Below are 17,816 nucleotides of genomic sequence, written 5' to 3'. Positions count from 1 at the left end.
CATCCTTTTATATATTTGAACATGGCTATCATATCACCCCTTAACCTCCTCTTCTCCAGGCTAAACATGCCCAGCTCCCTTAGCCGTTCCTCATAAGGCATCGTTTCCAGGCCTTTGACCATTTTGGTTGCCCTCCTCTGGACACGTTCCAGTTTGTCAGTGTCCTTCTTGAATTGTGGTGCCCAGAACTGGACACAGTACTCCAGGTGAGGTCTGACCAGAGCAGAATACAGTGGCACTATTACTTCCCTAAGTAAATTTCTTGTGGGGAAGGAAGGGAAAGGAGAACATTAGCTGCTTTGAGACTCCTTCGGGTAGTAATAAAGCGGGATAACAAATCCAAACTCCTCCTCCTCCTCTTCTTCTGTGTCAAAGCCACCCGAATCCCGCGTCAAGGAAACCCGAATAACGAGACTCGTCTTCACTCATTTTCTGCCAGTTTCCACAATTCTGTGCGATTTATTCTGTGCAGGACACGTGGCAAGAGGTGATCTGGGCCGATGGAATAAGGCTGGGTTCGCATGGAGACCCTACAAGTTCAAAAGACCAAGGGGGTGACCATCCTATATGCTGGGTGGGCGATCTAAAACTAACAGCAAGGCTTGTGTGGAGGCAACAGCTGTTTGACAGTGGAATGGGCTCCCACTGGTGGGCTCTCCTTCTCTGGAGGTTTTTAAGCAGATGTTGTGTGGCCATCTGTCATGAATGATCTAGGTAAGATTCCTGCGTTGCAGGGGGTTGGACTGGATGACCCTCGGGGTCCCTTCCAACTCTACCAAGACAGGCAGCAGCTAGACTGGTGAGTGGGAGCGGCCGCCGAGACCACATAACACTGGTCTTGAAAGACCTACATTGGCTCCAAGTACATTTCTGAGCACAATTCAAAGGGTTGGTGCTGACCTTTAAAGCCCTAAACGGCCTCGGTCCTGTATACCTGAAGGAGCGTCTCCACCCCCATCGTTCTACCTGGACACTGAGGTCTGGCGCCGAGGGCCTTCTGGTGGTTCCCTCACGGCGAGAAGCCAAGTTACAGGGAACCAGGCAGAACGCCCTCCCACCAGATGTCAAAAGAGAACAACTACCAGACTTTTGGAAGACATCTGAAGGCAGCCCTGTTTAAGGAAGCTTTTTATGTTTGATGTATTATGGTATTTTGATATTTTGTTGGAAGCCGCCCAGAGTGGCTGGGGAAGCCCAGCCAGATGGGCGGGGTATAAATAAATTATTATTATTATTTTCCACAAATGGCAAAGAACAATGGAGAGAACTTGAAGGGGCGTGTGGCCAAAGACGGATGTGAGAGGCTGCAAAAGAAAAAGATACGCACACACCCCACATTAAATGCAACCTCATAAAGCTATTTACATAGAAATATGAAGACAACAGCCATCAATTAAAGCTATACAACACAACAACTAAGATGAAGTATAATTGGGGGGGTGTGTGTGTGACTTTTTGAAGCTAGATGGTGGACTGTTCTGCTTTCTCTGTCTCTCACCCCCTGCGCCCAAACCTTGCCACAGCTTAAGGGCTTATCACCTCCTTCTCCTTTTGTGAGCAGAGGACCAGTTTTTTTCCAGACAGCCACCTATGAAGTAGATTTAAAGCGCTGCTGCAGAAGCCAGCCAAGCAAAACCCGCCTGGCTCAGGAGCCGCAGGGAAGGAGGAGGCAGAACAAGAACACTGCGGGGACCAGGCAGCTCTCGGCTGCGGCTGAAAATGATGGGAAACGTTGTCCTCCCTTCCTTCTCATCCTCTACACAGCACGGTTTCCAAGCCAGAAGCGTTAGCATGCGGCTGGTGTCTCCGAGCTCATGCCGGCGATGGAAGGTAAATCATAATTATTTATTGCCTGTGCTCTTGCCGCCTGTTGCTCTTGCGAGAGGCAAAACTTTCCTCCAGCAGAGGATTCGGCAGCTGCTGATGGATGCTGGCTCTGTGTGCTGTTCGCCGCCGACACCCCAGCTCCTGGGGCGCTGGAGTGGCTCCCAGGAAGGAGGAGGAGTAACGTAGAGACCATGGCTCTCTTCGTACCATAGGGCTCTTTGTGGCAGAAGGCAAGAGCTTCCTACAAACCCCTCTTCTCTCCCTTTTGGGGAAGCAAAAGGCATGAATGAGCACAGTTCAATTCCACCTTCCTGCCAGGCTTGTAAAGGGTTGCAGAAGGGCTCGCAGGAGGGGTGCTCAGGGAGATGGAGTACGGCTTGGGCACAGTCCCATCGGTCAGCTGGTGAGGCTTGGAGGGCCACATTCAAGCCATGGGCCAGAGGGCCCTCCCTGTCCCTCAAGTCACTACACAGTTGTACCTTGGATCCTGAACGCCTTGCGAGTCGAACGTTTTGGCTCCCGAATGCCGCAAACCCAGAAGGGAGTGTCCCAGTTTGCGTACGTTCTTTGGAACCCAAACGTCTGACACGACTTCCTCGGCTTCTGATTGGCTGCATTCTAAAGTTTTAATATGGGGACAATTTTCTTTTAAATATTGCCTATAAATCTCCCATTCCTTTTTAAACTTTTGGGTTGATCTATCCCTGATCTTTTCTGTCATATTCGCTAGTTCCATATATTCAAGCAGTTTAACTTGTCACTCATCTTTTGAAGAAGAAGAGTTTGGATTTGATATCCCGCTTTATCACTACCCTGAGGAGTCTCAAAGCGGCTAACACTCTCCTTTCCCTTCCTCCCCCACAACAAACACTCTGTTAAGTGAGTGGGGCTGAGAGACTTCAGAGAAGTGTGACTGGCCCAAGGTCACCCAGCAGCTGCATGTGGAGGAGCAGAGATGCGAACCCGGTTCACCAGATTATGAGTCTACCGCTCTTAACCACTACACCACACTGGCTCTCCAGTGATGGGATTTTATCTCCTCTCCACCCCTTGGCAACCAGCATCCTCGCTGCTGCTGTTGTTGCTACAAAAACCTCCTTTTCTCTCTTGGAATGGCTGATGCCGTAATACCTAAACAGGGGTAGGCAACCTAAGGGCCATGGGCCACAAGTGGCCCACGAGCCGCCCCCGTACCAAGCCACCCGCTCGGCGGGTCCCCACGCACTGCGTTAAACTGGCACAGCACGGCGTGGGGACTCGCTTCTGTGGCGCTGGAAATCGCGGACGCACATCCGGCCCATAGATGCATCTCCACTGGAGTGAACCGGCCCAGTGTGAGGTAAACCTTGCCGACCCCTGACCTAAGAGGAAGGCTTCCAGTTTTTTGATAAATGTTATTTTAAACATTTTTAAAAATTCATTATATCTAAGTTCCCAAAAGGTATTTCAATTTTTTTTTTGCAACCCCACCACATGTGATACATTGTTCCCTCTAGCTCTCTACACCTCCAGCCTAAATTTGAGTTGGTTTTGTACATTTTGGCCAATTTGCTGGGGGTGGTGTACCATCTGATGTAGCATCTTCATAAAGTTTTCTTTTGTAGTAAAACATGCCATAAATTTCAGTTCCCTTCTCCATAAATGTTCCCATTCCGCCATCTGTTTATGTTATATCGATAGTCCTTCGCCCACTGCACCATAACCAATTTTACTTCTTCATTTACAGGAAGAACTTCCTGGCAGTAAGAGTTGCTTGACAGTGGAACGGACCACCTTGGAAGGTTCATTGGAGGTATTTAAGCAGAAGTTGGATGGCCATCTGTCAGGGATGCTTTAGCTGTAATTCCTGCATTGCAGGGGGTTGGACTAGATGACCCTTGGGGTCCCTTCCAACTCTATGATACCTTCTTCTCAGGTGTTAAAATAAGCAGAGGTGACCCTCTTGGTAGTTCTGCCACCCTCAGAAGCTGGGGGGGGGGGGGCGGGGGGGCAGAGAGTGGCAGCCCAGGAAAGTCCATTATTTGTGGCAGCCCCTAAATCAGTAGTTCTCAAACTTTTTGCTCTGGGCCACACTTTCAGAATAAATATTTGCTTGCGTCACAACAATTTTTTTATTGATAGCAAATATACTGGAAAACACAACTGGGATTGTCCTCAGTATCACCTGATGCTCTTGTTTTCGTTTTGAAAAGGTACCTATCCATATTATGCATTTTTTTTTAAAAAAAATACTTTTATAGTAATACCATACCACTCTGAAATATTAAATGTTTCTTTGATCATCCTTGAATCTTCCTGCCACTCTTGCCATCCTCTCCAATGTGATGAGCCACACCCTCCGAGAATCACTTCCCTAAGTTATGGAATTCCTTCCCCACAGAAGTGCACCTGACAGCTTTGCTATGAACCCTTTGGAGAATGCCAAACACATATTTCTTTACCCTAGTTTTTGATATTATCTATATTTATATATCTCGAGTTGCAATCATCATTTGTTTTTAGTGTTGTTTTTCGGTCTGACCTGCCTTGGAACTTCCTGGTGAAGGTTCCTGGTGAATAATAAATATTATTCCGGTGGCTTATATGGATATAATTTGTAGGGGGGGCATGTATAAGGAACTCCATTGCAACCACTTTCCGCTTCCTCGACTCTCACCATAAAAGATGCCTCACAATATGTTAGATGAACCTCGGAGAGGAGGAAATAACAGTTTGCATTTTTCTGTTTCGGCATCTTCCTCTCTCTCTCTCTCTCTCTCTCTCTCTCTCTTTTTTAAAAAGCACTAAACTGATTAGAATTCACCCCAAAACAAAAGCAATTTCTGCTCCCCCCCCTTTCTCTCGACAGAAACACTTGTCTAATTAATGGCGCCTGGCTGCCACCTCCGTTCAATAGCACATTAGCGTTCATAATTGTTCCTTTAGAGCAGGACGGGCTGGCGTTCCAAGCCGTTTGGCAGGGCCGAGGCAACAGTAATGAGAAACGACTCTGCGGCCCACGACCGGAATACTAAGCGGCTTCCTAAATGTCTTCTGATGGGAGGAAGAGAGGAAGCAATTCACACAGGCCCCGCTTCGAAGGCCCTGTGTACCTGACGCAGATACCTGTATCGCCCCCCCTTTCATGAATAAATCCCCCCTCCCCTCACTTTTCTGCCTTGGGAGAGCAAACAAGAGGTGATTGATGAGGAGGGACAGATGGCCCGGCCAATTCAGATGGATACATCCAATAAACGTGACTGGCGGACGGCTTTCCAAGGCTCCCGCCAAAACAGGCTGTCAAGAGCAATTTAAGGAGACTGGAGCAGGAGCTCCAGATGTTCGGCGACCGAGACAGCGACTGGCTGCCGGCCTGCTCAAATGGGCTCCGTGCTTGGGGTCTGCTAGCCTTCAGGGGTCAAGACTTGAGGGCAGCTGCAACCCCATACATCCCATAATGAGAGAGAAGATGCGGAGAACAATCCTTAAATGAATTCAGACACAATAAAGAGCAATGACAGAATCAGTTCTAGCCTCGGTGGTGGCACTGATATTCTTTCTTACTACCACGGCAGCCATTACCGTATTTTTCGCTCCATACGACGCACTTTTTTCCTCCTAAAAAGTAAGGGGAAATATCTGTGTGTCTTATGGAGCGAATGCGTGGTCCCTGGAGCCGAACTGCCCAGGGGCAAAAAACAAATCATGCTTTTTTTCTTAGAAAGAGGGAAGGGGGTGTTGAAACAAAGCTGCTGAGCAGCTGATCAGCAAGCGATAGGGAGGGAGATAAGGGGCTCTAGAGATAAAGGAGGCTGCCTGGGAGGGAGGAGGTAAAATGGATCCTCAGGATTTTTGCATTGGGTCACCCCAAATTCACCATCAGATCACATAGCATGTCCATGGCTATAGCCTGCACCAAAAAATCATGCATCGACTGTTTCGTGGGGCTGCAATGGTGCAAAAATGTGGTTACAAAGCACGGATCCACATGGATTCTCAGGATTTTTTGCATAGGGCTACCCCAAACTCACCGTCAAATCACATATCATGTCTGTGGCCACAGCATGAACCACAAAAATCATACATCCACTGTTTCGTTCAGAATATATTTTTTTCTTGTTTTCCTCCGCTAAAAAGTAGGTGCATCTTATGGAGTGGAAAATATGGTAGTTTCCTAGGGAAGCAGCCATTTGCCGCCGCGGATCCTGCAGGCTGCATTTTCCCCTTTCGAAGCACCATAAAACCCCACAGAGAGCAACTGGCAAAAACGGCACGGCAAAGGGGCGAGAGGGAAGCAGGGCCCGGGACTCCAGGCAATATATCACCTGAGCCACAGTTTCCATGGTAACAGACCACCTCCATCCTGAGTGCGCCATGGACACACACACACACCCTGCCACAAGGTAAGGCACGGCAAAGCCATCACCCGAATGTTAATGAGGAAAGAACAGAATGGCACCCAAGGGCTGCAAGGAGAAAGCACTCAGAAGTCAACCCAGTGTAAGCTGGTCTCCAACCGTGATAATAATAAATTATTATTATTATCAACCCAGTGTACAGAATCCAGGCCAAGCGATGACCAGAGTCCCACGAACAATCAGAATGGGGCTCTTTGTGGTCTGGTGGTTTTAACTTAATGCCACAATTTTTTCCTTGTTTTATTTATTACATTTAAATACCGCCTTTATATTCCAAGGATCTCGAGGCGGTACTGTACATGCTTCTCCTCTTCCTCCCCATTTCATCCTCACAACAACACTGTGAAATAGGTTAGGCTAAGAGATGGTGACTAGCCCAAAGTCACCCAGTGAGTTTCATGGTGGAGTGGGGACTCGAACCCTGCTCTCCCAGGTGCTAGTCCAACACTCTAACCCAGGGGTCAGCAAACTTTTTCAGCAGGGGGCCGGTCCATTGTCCCTCAGACCTTGTGGGGGGCCAGACTATAATTGGGGGGGGGGAAATAAATGAATTCCTATGTCCCACAAATAACCCAGAGATGCATTTTAAATAAAACGACACATTCTACTAATGTAAAAACACACTGATTCCCGGACCATTGGCGGGCTGGATTTAGAAGGCGATTCGGCCAGATCCGGCCCCCAGGCCTTAGTTTGCCTACCCATGCTCTAACCATTACGCAGCATAGTCTCTCTCTCTCTCTCTATCTCTCTCCCCACTTGTTATTTTGAGCCAGGGGAACTGTATAGAGAAGACAGCTTAACAAAGAGAGAAAGGGCACCAAGGTTTAACTACAGCCACAATTAAACAGGCCAGGGTGATCTCTCCCCCCCCCCCCTTTTAAGTCTTTACTTGGCACTGAAAAGGTACTGCCAAGTGTAGAGATCCCAGGCTGCTAAGTGCTCCCAGTGCAGGATAGCAGCAGAATCCCATAAACTCAGGTCTGCTCAATGTGTCCTGAGAGGAGGCAGAAGAGGACAGCCCAAGTCTGGGTTCCCATGCCATCAGTTCTTGAAATGCGCGCGCGCGCGCACACACACACACACACACACACACACACACACACACAGCATTTTATTCTTTAAGTTGCCTTGGGCGCCTTATCTGAAAAGCAGTATATAAATGCAATCCATCAATATCACCCCCCAAGCAAGCAGCTGCTAAAAGTATTTCTGCAAGTGCCTAAGAGCGCAGGATAAATAAAGCAGCGTAATCAGGGTTGGATCAAAGAAGGCAGAAGAATGGGAAATTAACTCTGAACCAAGAATGAATGGGAATGGAACCGAGAAGCCGTTTATAGCAGAGAGGTCACCTGAAAGCCTCGGCAAAGCAATTCTGCACAGAAAGCCTGCTTGTCTGCAGCCCAGAGAAGCAACTTGTTGTCCGGGAGGACCAGCCTTAAAAGTTTAAAGGCTGCCTCCTCCCTCAACCTGAATCCTCTGCTTTGAACTACAATTCCTATTATTTACTTCGGGGTTTTGCTTTACTTTTATTAAAAGGTAAAGGGACCCCTGACTGTTAGGTCCAGTCATGGCCAACTCTGGGGTTGCGGTGCTCATCTTGCTTTACTGGCCGAGGGAGCCGGCGTACAGCTTCCGGGTCATGTGGCCAGCATGACTAAGCCTCTTCTGGCAAACCAGAGCAGCGCACGGAAACGCTGTTTACCTTCCCGGCGGAGCGGTACCTATTTATCTACTTGTACTTCGTGCTTTCGAACTGCTAGGTGGGCAGGAGCTGGGACCGTGCAATGGGAGCTCACCCCGTCGCGGGGATTCGAACCGCAGACCTTCTGATCGGCAAGCCCTAGGCTCTGTGGTTTAACCCACAGCACCACCCGCGTCCCTTTGCTTTCATTAACTGAGGGCAAATCAGTCAAGCTGTTGCTTTCAGAAGGATGTTAAGAAGAGCCCAGGCCAGGCCCTTAAAGGATGGGCTAGCATCTTGGTCTCACAGTAGCCAATCAGATGCCCAAAAGCAGGTCAAAGAATCATAGAGGGACCCCCAAGGGAATTCCCAATGCAACTAAATAATCCATGACAGATGGCCATCCAACCTCTGCTTAAAAACCTCCAATGAAGCAGAGTCCACCACCTCCCGAGGGAGACTGTTCCATTGTCGGACAGCTCTTAGCGTCCTGATGTTTAGCCAGAATCTCCCTTCTTGCAACTTGAAGCCTACTTGAGTGCTACCCTCCAGAGCAGGAGAAAACAAGCATGCTCCTTCTTCCATCTGACAGCCCTTAAGATATTTGAAGATGGCTCTCATATCTCCTCTCAGTCTCCTCTTTTCCAGGCTAAACATACCCAGCTCCTTTTCAAGTGCTCCTTGTAAGGCTTAGTTTCCAGACCCCTACTTTGGCCACCTCATGAGAAGAGAAGACTCCCTGGGAAAGACCCTGATGTTGGGAAAGGTGGAGGGAACAAGGAGAAGGGGACAACAGAGGGCGAGATGGTTGGACAGTGTTCTCGAAGCTACAAACATGAGTTTGACCAAACTGCGGGAGGCAGTGGAAGACAGGAGGGCCTGGCGTGCTCTGGTCCAGGGGGTCACAAAGAGTCGGACACGACTAAACAACGAAACAACAACAATCATCTTGGTTGCCCTCCTCTGCACACCTTCCAGCTCAGGGGTCAGCAAACTTCTTCAACAGGGGGCCAGTCCACTGTCCCTCAGACTTTGTGCGGTGCCGGACTATATTGGGGGGGGGGCGAATTCCTATGTCCCACAAATAACCCAGAGATGCCTTTTAAATAAAAGGACACATTTTACTCATGTAAAAACACTCTGATTCCTGGACTGTCCGCACGCCGGATTTAGAATGCAATTGGGCCGGATCCGGCCCCCGAGCCTTAGTTTGCCTACCCATGTTGCAGCTTATCAACACCCTTCTTCAATTGTGTTCTGCCCACCTGCGATTCCCAGCGACTGACATTCAGAGGCGGGCAGCAAATGCACGTGTATCCTGCTTAAATTGTTCCTTGTGAGTTTGCAACTGCAGTGAATGCTCCTGAAAGATTATTCAAAGTGGACTCTGACAAACAGATGCCACAAGTAAATACACAGAGAACCTTTGGTGTGGAATCTGAGCTCGCTGAGGTTCAATGCAACTGGCCCGGGCCAGGCCACTATAGTCTTACCTGCTCCACTGAACACGTCCCCTTTGTGCTTGACATCAACACCTTCTTCTCAGTGCTGTCAATGGCAAACGTCAGGACCGACTGGGCTTCCTGCAAGAAGAAAAAAAAGCCCTGAGGTTTGCAGATCTACAATCAAGATCCAGAGGTGGTAAGCCAGGATGGGTAAACCTAACTGACTCTCCAAATATTGCGGGACCAGCGGTCTTTGCCTACATGGCCAGCGGTTAGATGTGATAAGAGCCACAATATACCCAGGTGGTGCTGTGGGTTAAACCACAGAGCTGAGGACTTGCCGATCAGAAGGTCGGCAGCTTGAATCCCCACGACGGGGTGAGCTCCCGTTGCTTGGTCCCTGCTCCTGCCAACCTAGCAGTTTGAAAGCACGTCAAAGTGCAAGTAGAAGGTAAACGGTGGGAAGGTAAACAGCATTTCTGTGTGCTGCTCTGGTTCACCAGAAGCGGCTTAGTCATGCTGGCCACATGACCCAGAAGCTGTACACCGGCTCCCTTGGCCAATAAAGCAAGATGAGCGCCGCAACCCCAGAGTCGGCCATGACTGGACCTAAATGGTCATGGGTCCCTTTACCTTTACCGTGACCCATAGCCAGCTCTAGAAGGTGGTAAATTGGGGTCAGGGCCCCAGTCAGAAATTTTGTGGTTAAGGGATCTGAGTGGGTAAGGAATAGATGTACAACATCCGGAACCTAAATACAGGAACTTTAAACTGGCATAATTACTATGTCTTTGGAAGTAGTTGCACTGAATCCTACCTCCACATTTCCCTAGATATTTCCTTTCTTTTCTTTTTTGAAAGAGCCTTGTTAAAAATAATAACAGCGAAATACAGTATTGTAACTCAGGAGGGACTTTGTGTTGGAAGCTTGGGGGTTGGAAGAGAGGTTTTGAATGGATTAAAGCTGATAGCATTAAGGACCTCCAGATTGCTAGTCCATCCCTGTATCTTTAACCTCTTGAGCTGACCTCTCTCTCTCTCTCTTTGTTGTTCATTTCATAGAATCACTGGTTGGAAGGTCCAGCCCCCTGCAATTGTCCCTTATGGGGTTCGAACCTGCAACCTTGGCGTTGTCAGCACCACACTCTAACCAGACTGATTATGTCTTAGGTTGCATCCTGTTTCACAACTTCCTCCTCCTCTTTCAGACCGCAAGATGAGTGATCATCTTTAACTATCCTCTGAGAGGACAAAGGAGCAAACCTTGCTCTTCTCTAGACTAGACTAGAACTAGGAACTTTTCTATCCAAGTTATGTATTTGTACCATAAACAACTTAATTATTTTCTTACCTACAACAACCACCTCTGTGTGTGATTGCAAAAGTCTAGTCTCCAAGATTCGCTGGCTGAAATACAGCTCAGTCTGCAATTGCAACTGGCCCATTACTTATGAGTATTCCTGGGGGTGGGGACAGACCAACATAAGCTCCTGGGACAAGCACAGACCTGTCATAAAAGTTGTAGAAAGCTGTACAAGGCTTTCAAAAAAGGTGTATTAACTGGTCTTTGCTTCCCCCTCTGCCTTGGCCCTCCGAGCATATGAAAATTCCCCACCTGATTGGATCAGCATCAAAGGTGCTTCTCTAGATTTGAGAAGTGTGGTGGGCAACTGAATATATGACTTTAAAATTTTTAATTTTCTACCTCTCATTCTCAAGCCATTTTTGAGATACGACATTTTCTGCAGTAGCAACTGTGACTGTACAAAAATGTCCCAAAAATGTCCACTTGGTGACTTAGTTGTTACTGTTAAGGCAACTAGGAAGGCTATTTTAATTCTCTTGAGCTTCCTGCTCAAAGTTCTGCTGTCTGAATCTGGCTGATTAAATCAGACCTGGCCTATTTAAGTTTTGCTGTTTTCCTGCTGTTGTTTAAATGTTCAGCAATTTAATTCAGTTTAGTTTCTACTGCTGAATTGATTTACTTATGTGAATTGTTCTTGTGACTGCTTATAATTTGTAACCAACTTTTTGCGCTAGTCAATTTACAGATATATAATGGTGGAGAAGTGAAGAAAATAACAAAGCATAATCTGGGTCAGTTAACCATCTGGTTGTCCTCAGAATTAGGGTGACAGAGGATGGGATCCCCCCCTTAAAAAGAACAAACATTCAGTGCTTGCCTAAGGATAAAGTTAGGGTGCTGTTCTGGATTACTGCAGAATATAAAAATATAATCTTCTGCAGATACTGTGTGAGACACAGCACAGTTTCAAGACTGGATTGGTCATCAGTTATGCCTGGAGACACTCTTCCCCCTGCAAACGAAATTCTAGAAGGAGATGCAACTTTGCATCTATTTAAATGTGGAATAAATTTCCCCTGATAAAGATATTTGAAACACACTGGGAATTATTCATTAAATTGTTCTTGCACCTAATTGGCTTCACCTTCTGAATTTCCCCCAAGGCATTACTGGAATGAGAAATGGAGAAAATGTCCTTTGGTTATACGGCAGAAAACTGGAAGGTGCATTTTTTTAAAAAAAAATGGCTTGCATGATTCATCCAGGCAGAGAATGCTACGGTACTTGGATCTGCAAGCCTCCTCCCTGCTCCTAACCGTCTCCAAGCCAAACAGGCCATCTTTGGGCTGGCAATGCACAGAACTAAATTACGTGCTTTGTTAAGAATTGGGGGCCCACCCCAATCTTTCTGGGGAAAGCTTTCAAGAGAGGGCAGGCAGCAGACAGAGCCAAACTGCAGTTGATTAAGGGGAGCCCTGGGTAGAGAAGGCAGCTGGCGATGGATGAAATCCGCTGGCCGATAAAAAGGAGCAAAGCCATTAGGAAAGGCAGCGAGGGCCAGGCAGCAGGGGACAGGGAGGCAGAGAGAGAGAAAGAGAGAGCTATTGACCTGTCAGGTCACCATAAGCAATTACCCACTCGAGCAGATAAAGGAGCGAACGATAGGTCTGCATCCCTTCTGTGGCACGTGGCACTGGGCCAACTGTGCGCCTGCTGGAGGGCAAGCGGGGAGTGAAGGCAACCTGGGTGAATGGGAGCCTAGCCAAAAGCCAGAGATCCCCAACGACCTACGACCTTCTCCCCTGCCACTGCTGCGGGTGGGATCCCAGAAGCCCCCAGGGTTAGAGACTTCACGGCTAACCTCATATCCCTGCCAATGGTGGGGAAACCAGAACCCAAAACGTCTGGCTCTCACGGCTTTTGCATTCCCCCTTTCTTCAACCATTCTCAATTCCAACCTGATAATTGCCACCTGCCCAGATTTTAACTTGTCTGAATTAATTTTAAGATGTATTTTAATTAATTGATGTCTGTTTTTATGCATATTGTGTTGTTTTTTTGTTAGCCGCTCTGAGCTCGGCCTTGGCCAGGGAGGGCGGGATGCAAATATTATTATTATTATTATTATTATTATTATTATTATTATTATTATTATTACAAAGAAACGCAGGTGCTCTGTTTTTCTGTTTCTCCTCAACTGGGTTCCCTCTCCCCTGATGCTTTGGACTACAGTTCCCATTAACCCCAGCCAGAGCAGTAGGTTATCTTATACCATGACACGTGCAGGTAAGTCTCAAAACTCTCTTCCCCAAAGAGGAGGTGCAAGGGTGCCAGCTGCCTGGCTAGATCTCCAGAACATGCTTGGAGCCAGCTGCCCGCAAGTACTGGACCCACCTGTGGGGGCCTGTAGGAGTGCAAATATCCAGAGTGTGGGGTCAGGTGGGATTACTATGAGGAATTATAAAATATGCATCAAGCCATTGTGTCCACGATGAATGCATTGTGCTGACTGGGATTGATACATTGACAATAATTTCTGATCAAATCCCACAACCCTCTGCATCTCTGGCCATTTCCTCTACTGCCCATTTTTCTTGCTTGACAAGTCACGTACCCACTTAGACAGGCAGGCATCCTGGGTCATCAAAGACAGTGGGCAGCTTCTTCGAAGTAGCCTTTCTGATATGTTAATCCCAGGATGTTAATCTTAGAGCCAGGAAACAGATCTCACATAAAGGTGATAATGATCGCGGTCCTCCTGGCCTTCCTTCTTATCATGTATATTGCTTGTTTATCACCTTCGGGGTTGCTTACCCCAGAAATATGTGTGCTTAATTAGTTTTGGTAGTTTAACTTTTCCCCACTTGGGGTTTGTTGAAATGCTTAGAAGGAATCTGATTGGTTCTTTCGAACACTCTGTAAAAAGTTCTTTTGTGAATAAAACGACCAGGGCCAGGGGGTGGAGAGAAAGATTATTATACGCACCCTTCCCAGAGTCTTGCTGGTTCAAGCCTCTGTGTGTATTCTTATTAATCACGAGTTCAATCCTTCCTTTACTTTGAGAACGCCTCAGGAGCCCACAGTCCTCCTTCCCCTTAGTAGGCAGCACTCACCTGGAGGGATGCTGTGGTCCAGGGGTCAGTCGCATGCATCCAGTCCCCACCTACCATCCAGCCCAATTTCAGGAGCAGAGGAGACTGCCTTATACTGAACCAGACCATTGGTCTATCCAGTTCAGTATTGTCTACGCCAGCTGGCAGCAGTTCTCCAGTTCCAGGCAGGAATCTCTCCCAGCCCTGTCTAGGATTGATCCTGGGACCTCCTGCCTGCGAGGCAGCTGCTCTGCCACTGGGTTACGTCCTTCCCCTGATCTTTCAGAGGGGCAGCAATACAGGCACCATAGCTGTCAACCGTCCCTTATTTGGCGGGAAAGTCCCTTATCCCAGCGCTGTATCCCGCTGCTGTCCCTTATTGATGATGTCCCTTAAATTTCCCAGGTTTCAAAGGAAGCAGCTCCTCTCCCTCCCTGCCAACCAGGGAGGAGGGAGGCTCCAACTGTGTTGCTTGGCTGCGTTGCTCACCCAATAAGGAGTCTAAGAACGACTGGGGGGAGGAGCTTGCATGCCTTGTGCCGATCAAATCAGCCGCGTTACCTGGGGACTCGCCTTTGCTCAGCGCTTCCCAGCGGAGAGGTGATGCTGGTTTTCCTTGCTGCATCCCCTTTGCGCTGTGGGAACCACTGCTTGAGGTTTCGTTTGGCTGCTGGCTGCTGGCTGGGCTTTCTGCTTTGGCTCGGAGGGGCTCAGAAGTTGAACATATCTGTGCTCTGAAAATCCCTTATTCTGGCTGCTGGTCCCTTATTTTCTAGGCTACTGGTCCCTTATTTTCAAATCTGTAAGTTGACAGTTATGACAGGCGCTTGAAAAGATGCATCTATCAAAAACCTCCTCTTCTACCCAATTAACGCAGGAGCCCCAACGCAGATAGCATTGGGCCATCTTTTTTACTAGATCGTACTGAATCCTGCCAGGATAAGGTGACTAAGCCCAGCGAATTCCACCTTCTTTATTTCATAGAATCATAGAATCATAGAGTTGGAAGAGACCACAAGGGCCATCGAGTCCAACCCCCTGCCAAGCAGGAAACACCATCAGAGCACTCCTGACATATGGTTGTCAAGCCTCTGCTTAAAGACCTCCAAAGTAGGAGACTCCACCACACTCCTTGGCAGCAAATTCCACTGTCAAACAGCTCTTACTGTCAGGAAGTTCTTCCTAATGTTTAGGTGGAATCTTCTTTCTTGTAGTTTGGATCCATTGCTCCGTGTCCGCTTCTCTGGAGCAGCAGAAAGCAACCTTTCTCCCTCCTCTATGTGACATCCTTTTATATATTTGAACATGGCTATCATATCACCCCTTAACCTCCTCTTCTCCAGGCTAAACATGCCCAGCTCCCTTAGCCGTTCTTCATAAGGCATCATTTCCAGGCCTTTGACCATTCTGGTTGCCCTCCTCTGGACACGTTCCAGTTTGTCAGTGTCCTTCTTGAACTGCGGTGCCCAGAACTGGACACAGTACTCCAGGTGAGGTCTGACCAGAGCAGAATACAGTGGCACTATTACTTCCCTTGATCTAGATGCTATACTCCTATTGATGCAGCCCAGAATTGCATTGGCTTTTTTAGCTGCCGCGTCACACTGTTGGCTCATGTCAAGTTTGTGGTCAACCAAGACTCCTAGATCCTTTTCACATGTACTGCTCTCAAGCCAGGTGTCACCCATCTTGTATTTGTGCCTCTCATTTTTTTTGCCCAAGTGCAATACTTTACATTTCTCCCTGTTAAAATTCATCTTGTTTTTGTTTTCAAGCTGAAGGGCACAAAAAGGCATGTTTCCTCCTCCCACCTCTCCTCAAATCAGTGCACCGTTGATCTCTGGAACTCCCTTCCACCAGAAAGTGCAAAGGCATCCCACCCCCTTGCTGAGACATCAGGGTACCCACCTTTTCCTGCTTCGCTGTGGGGTCCAGGGTGATGTTGCCGTCCGCGTCCAAAGCACACGTCACTCCGCAGAACAAGGACTTCATGGGTAGCCCTGCGTCCATCAGACCCACGCAGGTAGCATTCAAGCAGCTTGCTAGCAGCTACAGCGGAAGAGGTTTCATTAAGGAAAAAACCATGACCCTTAGGAGGCAGGAACAAGCCTGCATCAGCAACGGCACACAGCACAACACAGAAGAACGTAAGAAGGGCAGGAATGTAAAAAAGCAAAGAACTTCAGGGAAATGATATATAATGAGATGAAAAAGATGTTGAAATATACATTTTTTTAAAAAACAGAAGCATTTTGACTTGGTATTATAGGTCAAGACATTAACAGGCAAGATGTTAAATTGTTTTTATATGCAACAACTGCGGCAAGAGTATTGTTAGCCCAGAAATGGAAACAAGAAGAAATTCTGACGAAAGAAGAATGGCAGACGAAATTAATGGACTATGCAGAATTCGACAAAATGACAGGAAGGATTCAAAACCTGCGGGACCAGAGATTTACAGAAGATTGGAAGAAGTATATGAATTATTTCAAGAGCAACTGTAATCAACAAATTACGCTAGTAGGACTACAAAAAGTTTTGTATGGAGAAATATACAAAGTGTTACAAGGTAGAAAAAGATAAGAGATATTGGTTATGAGTTTGAAATGTAATAGGGAAGATAAGAAATGCATACTAAGAGATTAGATTGGAAAATTTTCAGACAGGATTGACCGAAGTCAAAAAAATTGAATAAGATGTAAAAGTATGTTTAATTACTGTTGAAAATTATGTGTTAAAAAACTAATAACAATTTTATATATAAACAAGAGCCTCCTCTCCTCTCCTTTGCTTTCCAGAAACTAATACCGTGATGCCCTGCAAGACGAATGCCTCGCAAGACGAAAAACCCGCTAGACGAAATGGTTTTCCGTTTTTCAATGCGCTTCGCAAGACGAATTTCCCTATGGGCTTCCTTCACAAGACGAGAACGTCTTGCGAGTCTTGCGATTTTTTTCGCTCCCCCCCCTTTTCCTAAGCCGCTAAGACGTTAATAGCCTTTTAGCCGCTAAGTGCTAAGCCTTTAATAGCCGCTAAACCGCTAAACTGCTAATAGCGCTAATCCGCTAAGCCGCTAATAGGGTTGCTTCGCAAGACGAAAAAACCGCTAGACGAAGAGAATCGCGGAACGGATTATTTTCGTCTTGCGAGGCACCACTGTATTCAGAAGTGTTTCTGTCTCCAGCTGCGGAAACAGAAAACAGCCACCATGGCTAGAAGCCATCAACAGCCTTCACCCTGAATCGGTCCAATCCTCTTTTAAAGCCACATACATCAGTAGCCATCACTGCCTCCTGGGGAAGCGAGATCAACAGTTTAATGATGCGCTGCGTTAAGAATATATCCTTTTGTCTGCCTTGAATCTTTCAACATTCATTTTCCTTCTATGTCCCCGAATCCTTGTGTTAGGAGAGAGAGAAAAACAGCTTTCCTGTATCCTATTTCTCCACCCTGTGCATAATTTTATAAGCTTCTATCATGTCAGCTATCACTTGCCTTTTCTCTAAACTGAAAAGACCCATATGCTACAACCTTTCCACATAGGAGAGTCGCTTCATCCCCTTGATCATTTCGGTCGATTTTTTCCCTGAACCTTTTCCAACTCTGCCGTGTGCATTTTGAGGCGAGGCAACCAGAATAGCACACAGTATTCCAAATGCACTTGCACCATACGATACGATAATCTTTACTGTCATTGTCCCATACAGAAGAACGAAATTGAAAATCTACATCAGACATTCAGAAACCATCAAGCCTGCTATCCCAGCTATCCCAGCCTGGTTAGCCCCTAAAAACTCTGATACCCCATAATTAAATACAATATACTCCCATAGAGACTACCTTACACTGCATTTAAAACCATAGATCTGTATAATGGCATTACGGTATCAGCAGTAAATATTTTTCACAAATTGCTAGAGCAAGCCTTCTTCTGTAGCTTGGTGCCTTCCAGATGTTCTGGACTGTCAGTTCCACTAACCCAGCCAGCAAACATCTGGAGGGCAAAAGGTTGGGAAAGGCACTGCTAAGAAATCGAGGAAGGCCACAGGCAACCTCCAATTATCG

At 47.1% G+C, this 17,816-nt stretch overlaps 1 protein-coding gene across 2 annotated transcripts in view; it reads right to left on the bottom strand.

Annotated features, from left to right (window-relative positions):
* The window catches only part of EXOSC5 (exosome component 5), a 39,745-nt gene that overhangs the window by 5,937 nt on the left and 15,992 nt on the right, over positions 1 to 17,816 (bottom strand). For both annotated transcript variants that reach the window (XM_081200685.1, XM_081200686.1), the window contains exons 4-5: positions 15,660 to 15,800; positions 9,402 to 9,491 (exon numbers count right to left, since the gene is read on the bottom strand). In XM_081200685.1, coding sequence (XP_081056811.1) covers positions 9,402 to 9,491; positions 15,660 to 15,800 — 231 coding nt within the window. The remainder of the gene's footprint in view (positions 1 to 9,401; positions 9,492 to 15,659; positions 15,801 to 17,816) is intronic.

Source organism: Podarcis bocagei (genome assembly GCF_964188305.1).
Source record: "Podarcis bocagei genome assembly, chromosome: 7".
Taxonomy (NCBI): domain Eukaryota; kingdom Metazoa; phylum Chordata; class Lepidosauria; order Squamata; family Lacertidae; genus Podarcis; species Podarcis bocagei.
Note: the sequence above shows the minus strand (reverse complement) of the source record. Positions and strands in the feature narration are given on the sequence as shown.